The 21,981-nt window shown below is 41.2% G+C and overlaps 1 protein-coding gene across 2 annotated transcripts in view; it reads left to right on the top strand.

The window, feature by feature from the left end:
- Positions 1-2,398: 2,398 nt before the first annotated feature.
- Positions 2,399-21,981, top strand: part of ADAMTS7 (ADAM metallopeptidase with thrombospondin type 1 motif 7) — a 77,692-nt gene continuing 58,109 nt past the window's right edge. For both annotated transcript variants that reach the window (XM_075207521.1, XM_075207520.1), the window contains exons 1-6: positions 2,399-2,821; positions 17,585-17,940; positions 18,378-18,528; positions 20,176-20,381; positions 20,502-20,585; positions 20,908-21,032. In XM_075207521.1, the coding sequence (XP_075063622.1) occupies positions 2,731-2,821; positions 17,585-17,940; positions 18,378-18,528; positions 20,176-20,381; positions 20,502-20,585; positions 20,908-21,032 (1,013 nt within the window). In that variant the 5' untranslated portion in view covers positions 2,399-2,730. The remainder of the gene's footprint in view (positions 2,822-17,584; positions 17,941-18,377; positions 18,529-20,175; positions 20,382-20,501; positions 20,586-20,907; positions 21,033-21,981) is intronic.

Here is a 21,981-nt window from a genome sequence, read left to right as displayed (position 1 = left end):
GATTTCACATCTAATTTTACAGCACATTCCTAAATTAACTAAATATACTGTATTTATCGTGTACATGTCAATGATCAAACAGTTCTATTTCTATCCTGGAAAAACTATAATACACAGTTCCACTGACTGGGCTGGGGACATATATTTTCAGGGCTGAGTAAGTGTAGAAAATGCAAAAATGATTAAGTAGTGTTGGTGTCACATACCACAATCTGCAAGGAAAAGGAATCTCAGTCATCCTACCAGCCATGCAGTAATCTTGGTAATAGTGCATGTGCCACTTGACTCCCAGAAATACTAATCCTAAATAGACAAAAAAAACAGCTCATGACATTGGTAAGGGAAAAAGCAATTTACAAAACTACAGAATTCCCAGTATGACCTATTTCCCCAGTATGATAATGCCCTGCTCCTGCCATTTACCAATTGGTACAACTTGGCATTGATTCATTATTTGGTTGTAAAGGTATTTTTGCATAAGTAAACTTTATAAGTCCAAATTATTTCATTTGGAAAATAAGTGTGAGAAACAGAAGCAGAACATTATCAGGCAGTGGAAATTGGACATGTTGACAGGTCTGCAGAATCAAAGGTTAATTCTGATCTGGGTGCTTCAGTCTCAGTACCAGGGACAAATAGCATGGCTATTATGAGACACTGTGGGGGGTATTCAATTGTTGCCGTTAACGCTCTCAAATGAGCGCTCTAAAAATATTAGCGTTAATACGGTAATTACTCGCTAAATGAGCTGCGAGATGAAATTCAGCGAGTAAACTACCGTATTAACGGTATTTACGCGCATATTACCGTATAAACTGTAATATTTTTCGAGCGCTCGTTTTTTTTTGGTTTAGCGCGTTAAAAGCAACAATTGAATACCCCCCTGTATCTCTGTAAGCTAGTCCGAATGTGTTGTCATGAGATTGGCAGAGTATTTATGGGCAACATAAATGGTTCTTCAGCTTTGTTTGGAACTACTTGACATTGTCTCATATGTGTTTCTGGGAATGCCTCTGTTTTTAATATTGAACTGCACAGTACAACTTCACTTGATTTAAACATTACGGGCCTGAGGCAATAAAAGGAGTAAGTTTGATCCTGCACAAACCATGTTACAATGCAAGGGGTGCAAATTAGTTTATTATTTTACATATAAGTTAAATACTGACTGTATTTTCATGTAGCACACAAATACTTGATAGATTTATTTGTACAATGAAATTTAAAGTTGATCTAGGAACTGATTTATGACCATTTCCCCTCTGAAGCAGTACGGCTGCCCAGGTGAGTTAGGGGATGGATGGTCGGGTGGATCATATTATGAGGATGCGGGAGGTAATAGATAATAATGATGAGGGAGGGGGATCAGGCATTTAACGAAGTATAATGGTGAATGGGGTTTAATGGAGAATGATGATGATTAAAGGACAATAATGATTGATGGAGGATGAGGGGATAATGATGGATGGACGAATGTTCACCTTAAAAAACATAACTTGGGTACACACGTTAATGCAATGGGCTGTACATGACTGTGATGCCAGCATTAAAACAGTATTTCACAGTGCTGGGGTCATGAGTTCAATTCCCAACCATGACCTTATCTGTGAGTGGTTTGTATGTTCTCCCTGTGTTTGCGTGGGTTTCCTCCGGGTACTCCGGTTTCCTCCCACACTCCAAAAACATACAAGTAGGTTAATTGGCTGCTATCAAAATTGACCCTAGTCTCTCTCTCTCTGTCTGTGAGTGTATGTTAGGGAATTTAGACTGTAAGCTCCAATGGGGGCAGGGACTGATGTGAATGAGTTCTCTGTACAGCGCTGCGGAATCAGTGGCGCTATATAAATAAATGTTGATGATGATGATGATGATGATGATGATGAGGTATTGCTGGTAACTGACAAGGAGATCTGATAAGCACCGTGATGCTTTCTCATAGATACACTGTGCATTACTCAATATGAAACCAGATGCATTTCAAACAACTTCTCACCAGATGGCGCCAGATCACAAGACTGCAGCATCCCTCATATACTCAGGCAGGACCGATCTTTACAAGTGTGAAAAGTGTGCAAAGAAGGATATCAACTACAAACTGTACATCCTCAGTAGCAAATACACTCGGGATTGCTACTTCTTTGTCCCTAGAATAACAGAATAGATAACAGAATATCGGATTATTCAATAGACAATAAATGTGAAGTAAGTGGCATTACAAAAGGGAGGTATAAGGGCTGTATGATGAAAAGGGGGCGGTAGAGAGGGACAGATGAAAGACAAGAGGAGCAGGGAGAGTGTGGGAAGGACAAGGGGATTGAAGGCAGTGCAAGAGGAGGAGGAGAGATTGGGGGTGCAGGAGGAGGGTCTGTGAACTTTAGAGTCCTAGACAAGAAACAGATGACAAGAGACAAAAGAGTTGGAGAATCTCACGGATGTTGGACACAGTCTGTTACCAGAGGATAGAAGAGGACACCAGTTGTGACAAAGAGGGATGTAATACTAAAGATAGGGACATACCAAGTGCTGATCCCTCCTCCCACTGTTCACTAACCACTACAAGCTCACCTTACATCACACTACTAACAAAGCACACATGTATAAATAGCAACTCACAAAGGATAATAAACATCCCACACACAGAGGCACTTAGGTACACATTCCATCACACACTGTTCTACACACTGATACACTGCAGCTCTTGGACCACTATTGTAGCATGCTAACCCTCCAATGACAAAGCGACCAATCTGCATTCTCAAGATGTGGCTGTTGCTGGCTCTTTTCTGCTTTGGTTTGCAAGACGTGGCCCCTCTGCTTTCAGGTTGGTAACCTCCCTACTTGGTGCTTTCTGCGGTGATTGCAGTTCGCATTGTAGTCACAGCTTGGACTGTCAGCTCTGCCGACAAGGATAAGAGGGTCTGTCGAATTTATACCCTCGGCAGCTACAAAATATGTAGTTTAGTCAAATCATGTAATACTGCTCAGTAGGAAGTAACGGTGCAGTAAAGGGTTAAGGATCCCCCTGTATATTATAGCTCTTCCTACACGCTGCTAGTAGTAACTGTACTCTCTTAGTTGTCACTGCCAGCTGAAAACCAGAGTCTGATCTTGTTAAATAAGCACAATCAGGCTAAAGTTCAGTAATGTTCTTTATACAGTGACTAGACGACCTCCCAAGTGCAGGGGGAAAAAATCAATGCTGCAAAACTGCTTATAACCCTGCGCTGGCCGCAGAATAACTATTGTAACTGACTACCTTGAAGTATGGCAAGACACTGGCTAGTAAAGAGAATTTTTTTTACTTGGTTTAGATTAAAATTCATGTTACTCCATAAGACTATGACGTGTTACAAGTAACAATATCACTGTGTCAGTTATGTTGTCCTCAACGCAGAAATCCCATATTGAGCCATGTCATGCATTCAGTGTTCCTATGAAGATGTCAGTATTTGAGATATATTTTGCACTTCGTATTTAAAGTTTATTTCATTCTTAAGGCAGGTATATTCCCCAACATTATAATACTATTTTATCCCAGATAATCAACCTGTGGCTTTTCAGCTGTTGTAGAACAAGAGCTGTCAGTGCATGCTGGGACATGTGGTTCCACAATAATTGGAACAGGTCACATGTTTTCAAATTCTGTTTTTATGAATGAATGATACAAATATAATATTTTTTGTCATTTTTTTTGTGAATAGTGCACATACTGTACAGGCTTGCATGATCTTATGGCATCTTGCAGGTGATAATGAAGTGTAGTGGTGTATTGTTGCAACTTACGCAATACTTGCAAAAATATATTTGTATTGCAATTTATGGAATGTTTCATGTACATAACAAAAAGTTTTCCAAGGACATAAATTGGGTCACCAAGTAACTCTACAAAAATAAAGTGCTACATATATGAACCAAAGTAACTTTTAGTATGACTCCCATTAATGAAAATTCTCTGCAGATATATTGCTAGAAAGTTATGCACTAATCTCCAAACCTATGATGTGTAGTACTGCATTATGGCCAGTAGGTGACTGCTGGCCATAATTTATTTAGAGGTCTTGTTGTTTAAAAAAATAACAAACAGAATACACAGAAATTGCTTATCTAATATATATAAGCCTAGTGGCGTGTGTTAGTCTGTGTGTGAAAAAAACAAAACAAGCTGCAGCGCCAACTGCTGTGCGGAGTTATACACTGACCTACTAAATTCTTAGCATTATCTATATATATATATATATCTATATATATATGCCTAGTGGCGTGTGTTAGTCTGTCTGTGTGTGTGTGTGGAAAAAATAAAACCAAGCTGCAGCGCCACCTGCTGGGCGGAGTTATACACTGACCTACTAAATTCTTAGTGTGTGTGGAAAAAAAAATTCAGAAAGGGCTGAAATTTGGTATACTAAGATGTTTTTTAATTTGTTAATTTAATTTGTTAATTGTTAAAAGTGTTTAAAAAGATTTTTTTAAAAAATATATATATTTCTTGAAGGAGAAGTGACAGTTGGGAGTGGTTGGAGGTGATGGAGAAAAATGATGAGGTGGTGACATGTGGACAAAACCACGTTAAAAAAGGGCGCTTACGTCGGGAAGTAACGCTCTTCCCCTGAGGAGGCCTGGGCTATGGCCCAAATGCATGACAAGAACCTTTTTAACACCTTAAGTAGCTTGATTTGACTAGAATGCATGAGTATCATGCACGGGTTAACTTGTCTAATATATAAAAATAAAAGCCTAGCGCCGTGTGTTAGTGTGTGTGTGTGTGGAAAAAACTATTTTCTCAGAAAGGGCTCATCCAATTGACCTGAAATTTGGTATACTGACATTATTTGACAAAAAAATTAGAATAGTGAAGTCAGTTAACTTCCATCATCCCCCCTTCCCCCCGTGGGAGGGGTAGTAAAGGCTAAATTTGCGAATTGAGGGGTCAAACTCATTTTCGTGATGTAATTTTACCTCATGAACACACATTAAAGAGGGAGCTTGCGTCGGGAAGTAACGCTCTTACTCTGAGGAGGCCTGGGCTAGGCCCAAATGCATGACAAGAACCTTTTTAAGACCTTAAGTAGCTTGATTTGACTAGAATGCATGAGTATCATGCACTGGTTAACTTGTGTAATAAATAATAAGTTATAAAAAAAATATTCAGATCTAAGAATGCTTTTAAAATTAAATATATTGCAAAGTTTAAGTAAATACAAAAGCATTTATTATATCCATAGCTTTAATGCAGGAGAGTTATAAGAACTGTCCTTGCAGTTGTTATGTGTATAGCATTTTTGCACATTATTTTTCTGTTGCACTGTTTTTGAGCAATTTAACTCAGGGGCGCACACAGAATTTGTAAATGGGGATTCCCCCCCCCCCTCCAAAAAAAAAATATAGAGCTGCTGCACATGCGATTTGGCAGCTCCATTTCGGCAGCACTGTACTATACAGCAGCCGCGGCGCTGTCAAAGAAGCGTCCGATGCGGCTGCTGTACAGTACAGTGCCGCTATGTAGGGGCACTGTTTAGCGGCCGTTCTTAGCGGAGGGGTTTCTGGAGAACCAGACACCCCCTGCGTGCGCCCCTGTAACTTTGTGTACAGTTTTTATTTACATCTTATTATAGCATAATGGCTGACTAAAACACAGGTACTATTTTTTGTAAAACAATGACATGTTGTTTAGGATATGTACCCACGTCAAATGCAGGACAATATGCATGAAAGCTAGCATTACTTTAGAAACGTCTTAATGCTATATTAGATGTGTTTTGCCTAAGTTGCACATTTATTAACATTGTAGCATTTTTAGCGCTGGTTACTGCGTGAGAAATAGGTTGCGCTATGTTATAATATTTTAAACATGGCTTTAAGACCTTAGAACATAATGGTGGGAATGGGGCTCTTGATTCTTAATTGACCTATTTTTAATGTGCTTATCATGTGGTAATGTGTAACACGGTGGCTTAGTGGTTAGCACTCCTGCCTTACAACACTAGGGTCATGAGTTCAATTGCCGACCATGGCCTTATCTGTGTGGATTTTATATGTTCTCCCCCTGTTTGTGTGGGTTTCGTCCCACACTCCAAAAACATACTGGTAGGTTAATTGGCTGCTAACAAATTGACCCTAGTCTGTCTGAGTGTATGTTAGGAAATTTAGACTGTAAGACCCAATGGGCAGGGACTGATGTGAGTGAGTTCTCTGTACAGCGCTGCGGAATCAGTGGCGCTATATAAATAAATGGTGATGATGATGATGAAAAAAGAAAGGGATAGGTGTGAATAAGCCCTCTGTCACAGTATGGCCCCATGCATTGGTATTTAGCTGTATTCTCCACATGTTGACATTGGCTTTAACAGATCTGATTAAAGAACATTGTTTTCTGTGGCATCCACACGGCCTGTACTCCCTGTAATTTGTTTCTTGTGCTGGGTGGATCTGAACACTGCTTGTATTTCTGTAACTTAAGAATGAAGGTCCCATACCTGCCAATATCGTTCTGCTTTTCGCTCAGTTTCCCATTGAATTAATTTGGGTTGAATGAAATATCTGATGAAAAAAAAATTGGTTTTCCCATCAATGATGTAGTAAAACTGACACTGGAACCTGCCCTCACTTATCCTGTTACTTTGGGTGTTCCATTCAGTATTATCCATTGTGGGAAATGCAGCATGGTGGACATAGCAGAAATTGAGTGACCCAGAGTGGACATAGGGAAGAACATATGTGATAGTCAGTGATTGTAAAGGTATATTTAGGTACATGGGTTGGGGTAGAACATGACATGACTACTACTAAAGAAAAGGGAAGTGGTACAGAGGTTTCTGACTATGCGACATACTGAGCAGGGACACAGTAGAAGAACATGTGATGAATAAGGGTGGAAGCAGGGACGGATAGATAGAGATAGGCTCATACACTACTACCACTGATGGGAGGAAACTATGAGGGATCTTGGAGTGTTCAACACTGAATTCCAAGATAGCTGAATGTGTACAATAGCTGGTTGTTCAGAGCAGTGGGAAGGCTTGGGAACACAAAAAGATTGGAATGACAAAATGAGAATAGAAATGGGAGTGTGGAAAATAAGAAATAACATTAACGTCACACACACACATTAGAAGAATATAATTATAAAATATAACAAAAATACATAATGCACATACATCACAGTTAAGAAGCCCTGTGACATACACTGTACAGCTTCCCTTCATCCTTCCATTTTGCTATGTGACTTCCATTTTTGTATTGGAGGATCATCCTCAATTTCTGCACTAAAGCTTGGCTCTATAATCTATAACCCAGTGCAATGGTGGCTTCTTCTTTTATCTGTCACCATTACCAGCTATTTGTGGGCAGAACTCTCATCTGTCACTGTTACCTGCTGCATGTGGGCAGACCTCTCACCTGTCACTATTACCAGCTATATCTGGGCAGAGCTGTCATCTGTCACTATTACCTACTATATCTGGGCAGAGCTGTCACCTGTCACTATTACCTGCTAAATGTGGGCAGAGTTGTCACATGTCATTATTACCTGCTATATGTGGGCAGAGTTTCCACATGTTACTATTACCTGCTAAATGTGGGCAGAGTTGTCACATGTCATTATTACCTGCTATATGTGGGCAGAGTTGTCACATGTCACTATTACCAGCTATATGTGGGCAGAGCTGTCATCTGTCACTTTTATCTGCTATATATGGGCAGAGTTGTCACCTGTCACTATTACCTGCTATATGTGGGCAGAGTTGCCACATGTTACTATTACCTGCTATATGTGGGCAGAGTTGTCACATGTCACTATTACTTGCTATATGTGGGCAGAGCTGTCACCTGTCATTGTTACCTGTCTGGGCAGAGCTGTCATCTGTCACTATTACCAGCTATAAGTGGGCAGAGCTGTCACCTGTCACTATTACCTGTTATATGTGGGCAGAGCTGTCACCTGTCGCTATTACCAGCTATATGTGGGCAGAGCTGTCACTATTACCTGCTATATGTGGGCAGAGCTGTCACTATTACCTGATATATGTGGGCAGAGCTGTCACCTGTCACTATTACCTGTTTTATGTGGGCAGAGCTGTCACCTGTCACTATTACCTGATATATGTGGGCAGAGCTGTCACTATTACCTGCTATATGTGGGCAGAGCTGTCACTATTACCTGTTATATGTGGGCAGAGCTGTCACCTGTCACTATTACCTGTTATATGTGAGCAGAGCTGTCAGCTGTCACTATTACCTGTTATATGTGGGCAGAGCTGTCACCTGTCACTATTACCTGTTATATTTGGGCAGAGCTGTCACCTGTCACTATTACCTGTTATATGTGAGCAGAGCTGTCAGCTGTCACTATTACCTGTTATATGTGGGCAGAGCTGTCACCTGTCACTATTACCTGCCATTTGTGAGCAGAGCTGTCACCTGTATCTATTACCTGCTATATTTCGGCAGAACTCTCACCTGTCACTGTTACCTGATCTGGGCAGAGCTGTCACCTGTCACTATTACCAGCTATATGTGGGCAGAGCTGTCACCTGTCACTATTACCTATTATATGTGGGCAGCGCTGTCACCTGTCACTATTACCAGCTATATGTGGGCAGAGCTGTCATCTGTCACTTTTACCTGTTATATATGGGCAGAGTTGTCACATGTCACTTTTACCTGCTATATATGGGCAGAGTTGTCACATGTCACTTTTACCTGCTATATATGGGCAGAGTTGTCACATGTCACTATTACCTGCTAAATGTGGGCAGAGTTGTCACATGTCACTATTACTTGCTATATGTGGGCAGAGCTGTCATCTGTCATTGTTACCTAATCTGGGCAGAGCTGTCACCTGTCACTATTACCTGTTATATGTGGGCAGAGCTGTCACCTGTTGCTATTACCTGCTATATGTGGGCAGAGCTGTCACTATTACCTGTTATATGTGGGCAGAGCTGTCACCTGTCACTATTACCTGTTATATGTGGGCAGAGCTGTCACCTGTCACTATTACCTGATATATGTGGGCAGAGCTGTCACCTGTCACTATTACCTGTTATATGTGGGCAGAGCTGTCACCTGTCACTATTACCAGCTATATGTGGGCAGAGCTGTCACCTGTCACTATTACCTGTTATATGTGGGCAGAGCTGTCACCTGTCACTATTACCTGTTATATGTGGGCAGAGCTGTCACCTGTCACTATTACCTGCCATTTGTGGGCAGAGCTGTCACCTGTATCTATTACCTGCTATATTTTGGCAGAACTCTCACCTGTCACTGTTACCTGATCTGGGCAGAGCTGTCACCTGTCACTATTACCAGCTATATCGGGGCAGAGCTGTCACCTGTCACTATTACCAGCTGTATGTGGGCAGAGCTGTCACCTGTCACTATTACCTGTTATATGTGGGCAGAGCTGTCATCTGTCACTATTACCTATTATATGTGGGCAGAGCTGTCACCTAGAAAATTACAGATTTTTATAGGTTGCTATGGTCTACCTTTTCTGCCCAGTTACCAGTGCATTAGTGTAAATGCCCACTAATTGGTCAGATGTTGAAAGAGTTTCTCTTTTGCAGGTAGTTTTAGGTAACTTTGAGAAATTACTTTTTTGTAAGGAATAAAACATTGCAAGGAATAAAACATTAATAACATGGGCCTTGCACCAGCAACCTCTGGGCATATTCAGTATACAACTACTACAAATTCAGCTAATTATTCACTGTGCCACAGAGTATGTTTGTCTGCTCTTCTGGAATGTCTAGGTGCCTCCTGAATTTCGGGTGTGGGGTGGGGGGAACGCTTGGTATGGGATGCAAATGGCATCATCAGGACAAAACAGGTCCAAAAAGTAGGCAAGAATGCGGCAAAGGAAATGAAAGGCTGTCCTATTATTAGTGTTATTATTATTATTATTATTATTATCATTATAATTATTATTATTATTATATATGAACAATGAGCAGTAGTATCTGTTGCTGTTATGCCAGTTTATCCTTGTTATCTATAATACCTATGGGCTGTCTTGGGTATGTTATGTGTGCACATTGTGTAGTACAGTTTATGTGATTTGTTTATTATTAGACATCCACACGTGGTTTCGGGATATGTACTGTCAGCTGGCTCTTCTCAGGCCAGATGTGAGGCAGCTGCAGATAGGATAAGGATTGTTGTGGACATAGCAGGGCTAATTAATATTAGCGGGGGAAGGGCAGAGCATTGCAGTCCTGCAGGCTCCCACCAATGAGTATGCATACACTACAAGGGCTGTAGGCTGCCTTCCAGTTCACATCACAGTGTTTTTGCTGGGGGAAATGGAAAAAATAATTGTATTCATTAGGGAAAAACTTCGTAGTCCGTAATATGGAAACAAAATTGTCTGTGAATTCTGGCTTGGATCACCACCGCCGCAGGATGGATGTTACATAAAGTGAGGAAGCCCCAGTAATCTCCTCTTGTTATGAGTCATATAAAAAAGGATTGTGACAACCTCAGTGAGACAATAGAAGCAGCTTCTTAATACCAAGATGTGTTTAGATTACCCTACGTACAGCTAAAGTTATTGCATATAGACGGCACACTAGCCAACACTTTAAAATAATTAAAATAATCTCCAGGAACAGCTACATCTAAGCACACCACGCTTGGTACTGTTTAGGCGGGCACGCGTGTCCTACAGAACGCATCAATATCATTTTATTGACCTTGGTTATAATTAATAATACAGTTTAAATCCTCTTATGCAATAAATATAAACTTATAAAGCAGTGAGAAAAAAGAATAGACAGTACAAACTTTGTTCTGTTAATAGAAGTACAGGTATTTGCTTAGTCAATTCTGAAAAACGGGACAATTCGAGGGACAAATATTTCAGGAACAAGCCCTTGAAACGTGGGACTGTCTTTGGAAATTAGAGACAAATGGTGAATACGAGATTGCAATTGTTACTACATGGCCTACTGAGCAGAGACTGATTTGTAAATTAGATTAATGCATTAATAAACGGTATAGTGGTAGAAAGTATTGGTGCAACTCTCACTGTATCCCGGCAACTATCTAACCGTCAGTCTGTTGGTTCCCTGTTCCTGTCACATGGAGCCCTGTCCTCACTAACATAATCACACGAATGGACAGGTCACTGCCTTCCATAAGATCAGCACATTCATCTGAATCATACTTGCCTACTCCCCCGAATTCTGGATAGGTCGAGAACAGGTCATTCTCCTGCATCCTGCGGGACAGGGTTCTCAATGACTCGATTTGCTGTGAATCGTGTCATTTTGGCCCACTCCCTGCAACGAAATGCCCCGATTTGCTGCACCCCACTCTTGTAAATCACCTCTCCTGGAGTGGGTATATCTACAGTTCATTGTCTCCGGCACACTATGAAACAGGGTACATGGGAATGAGCAGTATATGAAGATTAATATGAAAAAGTTACTCAGACCTTAGTGAAGTGCAGCTTAAAAACTCATTGGGGGGTATTCAATTAGCCAAGGAGTACCTCCGGAACGGTTGCGAAGGCACTCCACTGCAAAGTAACATTGCAGATTTTTTCCTTGCACCTAAATCCGCGATGTGGAGGTATTGTACTACCTGAAAATGTGCGCAGATGGCGATGTCCGGCAGAACGTCGCAGCTAATTGAATATACCTTAATGTGTAAAGTTGTCGGCACTATAAATGCTGAGTATATAAATTAAGATCTTGATTTGTAGAGCAAAGACAGCACTGTGGCTAAGTGGTTAGCGATTCTCCCTTACAACACTGGGGTCATGAGTTCAATTCCCAACCATGGCCTTATCTTGTGAGTTTGTATGCGTGGGTTTCCTCCGGGTGCTCTGGTTTCCTCCAACACTCCAAAAACATACTGGTAGGTAAATTGACCCTAGTCTGTGTGTGTGTGTTAGGGAATTTAGACTGTTATCCCCAATGGGGCAGCGACTGATGTGAGTGCTCTGTTCAGCACTGCGGACTTAGAGGCGCTATATAAATAAATGATAATAATAAGAAGAAGCATGTTTGGTAGTCAGTGAAACATGGATATCTGATGTTCATGTAAAATAGGGACAAGGGCCGTGACTATTACTTTTTGGGGGACTGACAAAGTGTCTATTGGTTTTATAGCATAGTTGCCTACACTCTCGGAATGATCAGGAGACACCCCTATAATTGGGAGACCTCCCGGGGATGCAGGGAATTCTCCCTGAAGTTTACTCACTGACCTGTCAAGTGTGTGAGAGCGTATTGTAATGACATAAATAACGCTGACCCTGCCCACCTCAGTGAGCACTGAAGGCCCCATTTAGAGTTGAGTGCATTTTTGTGATCCGAACCTATACCAAAAATGCAGGCTGCAACATTGCGCTCTTACCTGGTAATTTTGAGCTGCATGTATCTTCAGTTCAGTGCAATTCAAAATGCCGCCACATCAAGTTATCTTGATGTGGCTACATACTAGATACGCCAATCATCATCACCTTCTTGATCAATAATAATAAAAGCTGTTTTCCTCTTTGTATACCTTGTACAGCTTAATATCGAGCTGTCATTTTATATGCTATCCTGGACCATTATTCACCTCTGTGGGAATTTGTACCAATGCTAATCCATTACCTGAAAATTCATCCATAGCAATCAAGTGGAGGTACAACTGCTAAGGCAACATTTTTTTTTGTTGCTAGCATCAAGTCTGCCTCAAGGTTTAATTTGTATTGGGGTAAAGGACTGTTTCCACAAGGCTGATATAAGCACCCATGTAAATAACTATGGTATAAATTTATTTAAAGGAAATAACGCAGGGTGCTTACTTATATAATTGCAAACAAGCTTATTTTTGAGGATATATCTTTATTTACGAGACCAGGGGAGGAAGTTCGTTTTTTGTTTTAACTTTGCTAGAGGAAATTAATTATTTCTGAGGTATATACGTGATGCAATAAGCATTTGTTGAGGAAGTTTTTGTGTATTTTGGTATAGAGAAATAACTTGTTTGGGGTTATGTAACTTTTCTTTGGGAATGTGTATTCTGAAATTGTCTGAAGAAAGGACCCATGTTAATCTCATGTTAATTAGACCTTTTCATGTGTGAGGGTCCAGCACCTGAAGGCACAGGAAGTCTTAATTAGACTTGCTGTTAGATTTCCTGTGTCTAAAACAAGATGCAGGAAATCACAGCAAGTTTTAGAATATCACAGATAAGTGTACATATTGCATTCTGATTCTAAAAATAGCTCAGACCTCAGGGGGCTGGCTTACCCTGTGAGGCTGTGTCCAAAACTGTATAAAAAAGCACTGTTTTGCATTGAAAATTGTTCTTCTTGTTTCGCCTGACCTGCTCACTGGTACATTCAACCAGAGTGAGCAAATAAACATCACTTGCTTCAAAGACGTGCTTGGAAACTTGTCTATCCCTGTGACCTACAGATTAGACCCAACTATAATCTATTCCCTGCTGTTCTGAAATTTGGACCCAGCTTTCCGGTACCACTGCTCTGTCCGCTACTCAGCAGCTCTGGCCAGGGTGATAGGACAGGGGGGATCCATCCACAGCAACCCTGATCCATAGGAAGAGGTTAGAGGTACCAGCCCAGGTATACCAGTAACAGGGTACACTAGCAGTGTCTGTTACCCAGTAGAAACCCGGTTCTGGATGTCGGTAAGGAATCCAGTGGGTGCAGCATTTGTAAGCCCCTCCTACTGCAGTTAGAGAGCGGTGGCAAAGTAAGCCCAGCCGGTTCCCAGCAACAATAGACAGGGTGGCATAGGCGGTCCATCCTGTCACACCCACTTTGAAGTTGTTATAACAACAATGCAGAGTCAGAGGGAACTTGGACCATAGCTTCATGCATCATGATGTCTATAACATTCCTCCCGTAGAGTTGGAGCATCTGGTAATACCAGAAATTATGTACTGACACCCACGTTTCTCTCTTGAAGCATCACTATCTATCTATAGCATATGGGAATATTTTATGTCGGACAGCTGGAGTGTGATACCATCTAGTGAGGATTTTCAAACCTGCCTCCTGCGTCTAGTTGCTGATTGGTGATTTGTGCATTAAAATGAAATGCTTCTTTTATTGTTTAACACTTTTCCATTTTTTCTTATAGTGGGGTACTGCTGTGTTTGCACACAATGTTTCAGAGGAAGTGGTTGCATGAGATGGTATCTGTAAAAAGTACTTTTTTTTCAGAAATAGCCTCACAACTCTAAAGACATATCATTGAATGATGTTCTAGGTTTAGTCTTCCCCTTGTACACCATGCCTTAAATTGAGTCATCTGTAGACCTGGGGGAAAAGCTGGATCTCCCAAGATTGGGGTCAGAGGAGAGTAGCTGTAGGTTTATTTTATAGCTCCTATAGCTAGTCCTAAAATGTCCACCCAGGAAAGGCCAGAGGATGACCAGATCGGTCCTGTTCAATAACAACAGTGAGAGGAAGGACTTCATATTCAGAGGTGGATATTTCCATCTTTCTGCCTCACTTAGGGAGAGAATGAACTGAACACACCCAGGCGTTCTCATAATTGTTAAGGAGTAAGACACATCTTCACTATGGAGTTTTTGTGCTTGGATATAGCAATATATAATTGGTATATGTGTCTACAATAGCAGTTTACCAATTGTTTATTCAGCATATATAGTGTAGGGGTAGCGGATTAATGTTTGACACTTTTAATTTGCCAGCTGACTGGTTTGCCTAGAGGCAGCCTTATGAGTCAGGATGATACACCCGGGACCCTTAGGAGGTTCAGAATCACAAACAACTGGTGAAAGCAGAAAACAAGCTTAGTAACACAAACTTCAGATTATAGTACTTACACACCGCACCAAGGGCTATATTTACTAAGATGCGGGTTTGAAAAAGTGGGGATGTTGCAACCAATCAGATTCTAGCTGTCATCTTAGAGAATGTACTAAAAAAATGAAAGCTAGAATCTGATTGGTTGCTATAGGCAACATCCACACTTTTTCAAACCCGCAGCTTAGTAAATCTAGCCCCAAGAGTCTACTAAACTGCATCCTAAAGGGGCTATGGTTACCATTCTCTCAGAGCAATAATCCAGCTGCTAAACCACACACTTAACTACTCTACCAAAAAGGTACGGACCAAGTCTGATGTCTTCCCACTTTGACTGGTGCACAAAGTGACCAAATCCGCAGAGGCTTGGAAGTATACGAGCCACGACAAGTTTGACAGCTGCCAACCCCTAGTCAATAAGTTCCCAAGTAGGAGACTCCTGTCTGTGGGGTGGTTATCTCCTTTTATCCCGGCCTGGTACCCTCAGTGGTGTGGCTTTAATAGGGCAGGCTTTAAAAAACCCTTCTTTACAAGATTTGTACCTGCTTATCGCAGAGGCTGTCACCTGTACCACACATAGCAGTGGGCACCATGTGGTGCTTGGCTATGATCTATAGAATGGAGCTAAATAACATTAGTAGATGGGCATCTCAAGCTAACCAATGCTAGTCTGTTCCAGGGACTGATCGGCACTTCCGACAACACATGACCATCCGCTAGGGAAGCAAGTCTCACAAAGACCTATGCCAGCAGTCGGCGCAACTTCTTGAGGTGCCAACAGTCAGCTTAATGTACCAATTACTTCCAGTAATGGTAGTGCCTTTAGGGGACATATTAGGGATGGCAAAACACTCACCAGGCAACATATAACAACAGACAAATCATAAATGTAAGCATGTACATAACTCTATACATAACATGATGACAGTTACAGGGCGAAGGGGATGTCAAAATGAGCTTAATCTTTATTTCCAAGTATACCCTACTCTCAGCACATACAGTACTGATTTATACAAGAATTTTTATTTACACACATGGTTTAGATATTGTATAGAACTCAAGAGAAACATAAGGTGATTATTATCTGTATTAAGATTTATGGTATAGTATAGCAGATTTGTTGTTTTGTTTTGTTTTTAAGTGCAATAAATATATTTTAAATATATTTTAAGCTAAACCAGAAGCATTCTGCTAATTAGTTAGTGGAATATTATATTTTGTATTGTCATTTTAAGGATTTGTGACAGTGCTTAGAAAGAAGTGTAAAGCGTGCTGGGATCAATGTATTATTCCCATTAGTACAAATGTATAACCGTAAAATCTCATAATAGGGACTCCTGCTCTGCAACTGTATTTATGGTAGGCGTCAGCATTTTTTGCATTCTAGGTTTTTGTTTTACACCAATAAAGTGAGTGAGAGTGTTTTGTAGCTGTCTGATAAAGGTTTCTGGTATGTGGTATAATGGCTAAGGGAATGTAGGCAGTATAAATATTTTCACCACATTTCCCCTTTCAAAAACTAGGAGAAAATATGGAGGTCCCAGTTTGTAAGTCCCTCTTGTGTGTGTCTATTGTTAGAAAGCAGCATTATCTACCTCCAATCATCATCATCATCATCATCATCATCAACATTTATTTATATAGTGCCAGCAGATTCCGTAGCACTTTACAATTGGGAACAAACAGTAATAAAACATTACTGTGTAATACATACACAATGTCACTAAGCCCCACCCCCTCTGTTTAATTGACAGCGCTGCCCAGGATTCGGGAGAATTGCCTCCTCTCCCGGGAATCCGGGAGAACTCCCAAAAATTCAGGAGTCTCCCGGACATTCCGGGAGAGTAGGCAACTATAACATACATGCGTAGAGGTAAGAAGGCCCTGCTCGCAAGCTTACAATCTATGGGATAAAGCAGTCATTGGCGACTGGCATTTCTGTGCAGCTACCGGTGGTGTAGTACGGTTGTAACGAGGAGAGACAGCAGTAGGCAGAGACATGAAACAAGAGCCAGTCACTGTAGAAACCGTAAAACAGTCAGCTGCTGGCATCCAGAACTGTCCTTCATCGTTTCTCATACCTGAGTCTACCTCCTCTGGCTGGTTCAGAAGAGGCTATTGCTTTTGTGCTGCACAGGTACTGTAGTGGTTATCTGTCAGTTTGGAATCCATGGGATTGATGCAGAATGGGACATACACCAGTTTGCGCAGCTTATCTTGTGTGAAATAGCTCTGCACATGCCAAGTAGTGGGCACATCTGTAAGCACCTATGCAGACTTGCGTAATTCTGGCACCTAAACCTGCCAGTGCCTGGAGAAAGCAGGACGGGGAAGAGAGATGGGACGTTCTAATGTTGGGCAAGTACAGTAAAGGTGTGTTTATGGAGATGTAGCTCATGCAGAACACTGAAAATACATATACGTCTGTCAGGAGTCGTATGCTTTGCACCTGCTAGAGAGCAGGTGTGTATACTATACATACACACCTACACACTTGCACGCGCACACTTACTTGGTAGTTGTCAATATATAACGTAACCTCAAGAATTGTTATCAGTATTTATATTGTCTAGTTAAAACACTGTAATGCATTTTTAAGAGGATTATAATTTATAATCAAAAAATTGCAAAAGTTGACGGGGGCTTCTAGATGGTGGTGCCAGTGTGTGGTTACATATAGCTGCTCCGCTGATGATAGGCCTAGTATACAGCATAATAAACTAGTGTATGCCATATATAAATGCAGAATGTGAGCATAGCTTCCAAGTCATCCTCTGTCTCTCCTCATTACAGATCTCCCGCTCAGTTTCTCTCTGGATTCAGACATTGTGCTTCCTGTCCGGGTGGATGAACATGGCACTTTCCTGACCTTTGATCTAACTCCTCGCAACCTGCAGAAGAGGGGACTCTCTTCCAGTACTGCTCCCTCTATATACTATGAGATCAGATACCAGGGAGTGGAGTTGACCTTCAACCTTAGCCAGAACCACCAACTGCTTGCTCCTGGCTATGTGACTGAATGGCGCAATGGAGGCCTCCGAGAGGCAAAAATTATCAGCCGACCTTCCAGCTTATGCCACATGCAGGGAGAGGTGCAGACTCAACGCCAGCATGTTGGCAATGCTGCTATTAGTATCTGCAGTGGACTGGTGAGTGGATCCATAGCATTGCTGTTATCAGTAGTAGTCACATTTTCCCATAACATTTAGAAAATTATAGCAGACTCTGAGAAATGGGTTAATATATTTTTAGGTAGCCTTTATTATAATGGAGTGACGGGGCTTTGGTGTGTCTGATAGGGGTTTTCCAGTTGTGTGACGTGTCTGAGGGATGTGTAATCCCAGGTGTGCAAGGTCAGACTGCATGAGGGCTGGCGGAGATGCCAGGTGTTCTGGGCCTGACTTGTTCAAACATCTGTTTGAGATGTCCTGTCAATGATCAGAGGTTGTGCTTAATCTTTGCCCTCAAGGCCAGAAATTTGGTGTCATATAACCCTTTCATTGTCACAGTGAAACATCTAATCTGCCACTTTTTTTATTGTTGTTTTTTTATTTTAACTGTATCCTCTTTCCTGCTCCTCTCCAAGAGAGGTGTCTTCCAGTTGGAACAAACGGATTTTCTGATTGAACCAGTGACATCAACAGCGCTGATATTAGGTGAAGCGATACCTCATCGGATCTACAAGCGTCATTTGACTGATGGGCAGCAGTCAGGGTACAGGAGCTGCGGTGTGAGGGGTAACGTTTGGGGCAGCTCACTTCTCATCATCTCAGTCTGCAATCTTTTCTCATACTTTTCTTACTTTTATATACTTTTTAACCAGTAACCTATGGGGGAGGGGGGGATGAGGTTGTAGGAAAATAAATATTTGGATAAGAATGCTTGATTTCTTGTAAAACAAAGTTTTTTTATGATATTATAGCCACTAGGTGGCACCATTCCATAAATGGTACACTCCTTATAGATAGCAATTTACATTGGAATAGTAAGATTATGGCGTTTCCAATTTATATTATATTAAAATGCAGGAAACTCATTTTGTGTTGAATAATATATGTGAAGTTTATTAGTAGAGCTTCATTTTAATTTATGTAGGATGACTGCTATAGTTGTTACCGTATTTCTTCAAGTATATGACGCTCCACTGTATAAGACGCACCTATATAAATCATTTGAAAAAATTGAGAATAAACATCCGCAATTTTTTCACAGAGTAATTGTGCAGCTTGTACAGAGAGGAGAGACGGAGTTCTAAAGCTATTGTCAATTCTGCCTTACCCTGTCAGATGCTTCCTCTGTCCAGTAAAGTCTTCTTTCTTCTGTCCATTCTGATCCTGATGCTGGAAAGCCGCTTACCGTCCTCTTCGCGATGACCGGATGTCCAATCAGGACTTTGACAAGGTCCTGATTGGAAAAACGCCAAATGCAGAAACCGGAAGTGTGAGTTACAACTGCGGTTCACGGACCACATCCGGTCATCGCAAAGAGGACCTTAAGTGACTTTCCAGCATCAGGATCAGAACGGACAGAAGAAAGAAGACTTTACCGGACAGAGGAATCATCTGACAGTGTAAGCGCTACTACCCCTGTATAAGATGCACCCAGTTTTTAAACCCAAAATGTTGGGTAAAAAGGTGCGTCTTATACATGGGGAAATACGGTATATAGAATGCAGGGGATACCTTATTCTGCTTAGAGAAGCATTCATCTGTTTGTTTGCATTTATTAGTATTTTTGGCAAATGTCATATTTGCTTGCTCTAGTAAAATAAATTGAAATGTGAACCATAGGCTTTAGTCCAATAGTGCCTCATAGTGGCCAAAATATTATGAAAAATAGAAAAAAGATTACTGGCTTTAAAAAGTAATGTCTTGAGGAAAGCGTCAAATAACCAAGGAGCCAACTTGTTTTACTGAATACTAATATCTCAGTAATACAAAAACCCACCTATATATCAATGCAGAATGAGCACAGTACCAGTTTGCGTAGCGTATCTTGCTGGGTAATACATACAGACAGAGAGGCTAGAGAACCCTGTTCGCAAGCTTACAATCTATGGGACAATCTATGGGACAATCCATTTTATTTCAGGAAAAACGTAATTAGAAGGATTTTGCTTTGCTAAAGTGCACTTGTCACCGCTAGAACGTCAATATCTCGACTGAGGCACAAACTATCACTGTGATGTCATTGGTTCCTAGTGATATCCTAGGCTGCATTCCTATGAATCTTGGTTCAGCACACAAAACACCGTCCTTGACTTTGTTTAGTTGAGCTGGATATATTTGTTCTCACACTTTTCATGGATCGTTGGTTTGAATTGCGGGTTTATGGTAAGTAGGGTCTGACAGCTGAATAGAGATTTATAATTTGTCTTCTGGTAGAGCATCCAGACTCCCAGGATAAATGGGAGAGGAGGAGGGAGCGCTGGGAGCAGACACAGATGAGGCAGCGCAGGGAACGCCTTATGTCCCGACGTTCCATCAGCAAGGAAAAGTGGGTGGAGACTCTGGTTGTGGCTGACCCCAAGATGGTGGAATATCACGGGAGAAACAACGTGGAGAACTACGTACTGACTGTCATGAACATGGTGAGGATCATAGATCAAGACTAAATAAAGAAACTATTAACTCAACATCCACCCTATTACTAGTGCTTATTTCATCCTCTTCTCTCTATGATTAGTACTCAATGGATTCCTCTCTTACAGGTAGCTGGACTCTTCCATGATGCTAGTATTGGGAACAGGATTAATATTGTTATCGTACGTCTGATCCTGCTAGAGAGCGAGGAGGTAACACGGAGAGGCAGCCTATTGACATGCATCCAACTTTGGGGCAATGGAACAAGAGAATAAAGGGAGGTAAACAAGAGACAGCTCAGAGTAGTGGAACAGTAGAGAAACTGATTGAGGAGAAGGGAGAGGAGTGTGAGTGAGAGAAGGGAAGTAAGGACGCGTGTGGTGGAATCTATGAAAGAATATAGAGGAATCATAACTTTAGAGTGATTGTGGGAGGAGTGACATAAGCTGGGGAGAAGTGAAGGAAAGATTAGAAGATCGTGAGGAGAGGTTGTTCTTCCTGCCCTTAATCTTGTGGAGTCTCTTGATCTTTAAGGAGGAGCTGAAGATTTCCCATCATGCGGATAATTCCCTGCGCAGCTTCTGTAAGTGGCAGAAGGGTCTGAATATGAAGAGTGAAGATCATCCTTTACACCACGATGTCGCTGTTCTTCTCACCAGGTGATTTAACAAATCCACCCAGATTGCTACACCGCACTTTCCACAGCTTTCCCCTCATTTACTGAACATACAAGAAGTCGCTGGCTTAGAAGCAAACTGGCCTAGATGCAGTGTACACTCCTCTTCGGTGGTGTCACACACCACCATTTATGCTGATGAATTTAGATTTCTGCCCAAGTGAACAGGTTTTGCAAATGTCTGCATGGTGGCAGTGTTTGTGGAGAAGCCAACATTTGTAATGCCCAGTGGGAGGAGTTAGATTGAGGGCATTCCTTGCTAAGCAGGAACTAAGGGCCTGATTCATTAAGGATCTTAACTTGAGAAACTTCTTATTTCCGTCTCCTGGACAAAACCATGTTACAATGCAAGGGGTGCAAATTAGTGTTTTGTTTTGCACATAAGTTCAATACTGACTGTTTTTTTTTCATGTAGCACACAAATATCAACTTTAAATTTCAGTGTACAAATAAGCTATAAGTATTTGTGTGCTACATGAAAAAACAGTCAGTATTTAACTTATGTGCAAAACAGAATACTAATTTGCACCCCTTGCATTGTAACATGATTTTGTCCAGGAGACTGAAATAAGAAGTTACTCAAGTTAAGATCCTTAATGAATCAGGCCCTAAGTGCTGTGGAATTAGTGGTGCTATATAAATAGCTGCTGCTGCTGTTGACTAGGTGCAAAGGTGTTCTTAGTTTTGTGCTCTAGTGCAAAAGCCTTACTTTTAATGGTACGCATTTTGAAACTTTTAAATGTACTTTGGCTGAAAAGTACATTTCTACGAACACTTTAACCAATGTAAAACATAAATAGCTTTACACAAAAGTGGCACAATGTAACGAAGGCAGTCCCAATGTTAGAATATGAAGTAGGCTAAACCAAATATTATTTTAGTAGAAAAATGGAAAAGATTAATTTTAGAAAAGTGGTGGTTCTAAAGTTGTA

This window comes from Mixophyes fleayi, chromosome 4 (assembly GCF_038048845.1).
Source record: "Mixophyes fleayi isolate aMixFle1 chromosome 4, aMixFle1.hap1, whole genome shotgun sequence".
In the NCBI taxonomy this organism is placed as follows: Eukaryota; Metazoa; Chordata; class Amphibia; order Anura; family Limnodynastidae; genus Mixophyes; species Mixophyes fleayi.
Note: the sequence above shows the minus strand (reverse complement) of the source record. Positions and strands in the feature narration are given on the sequence as shown.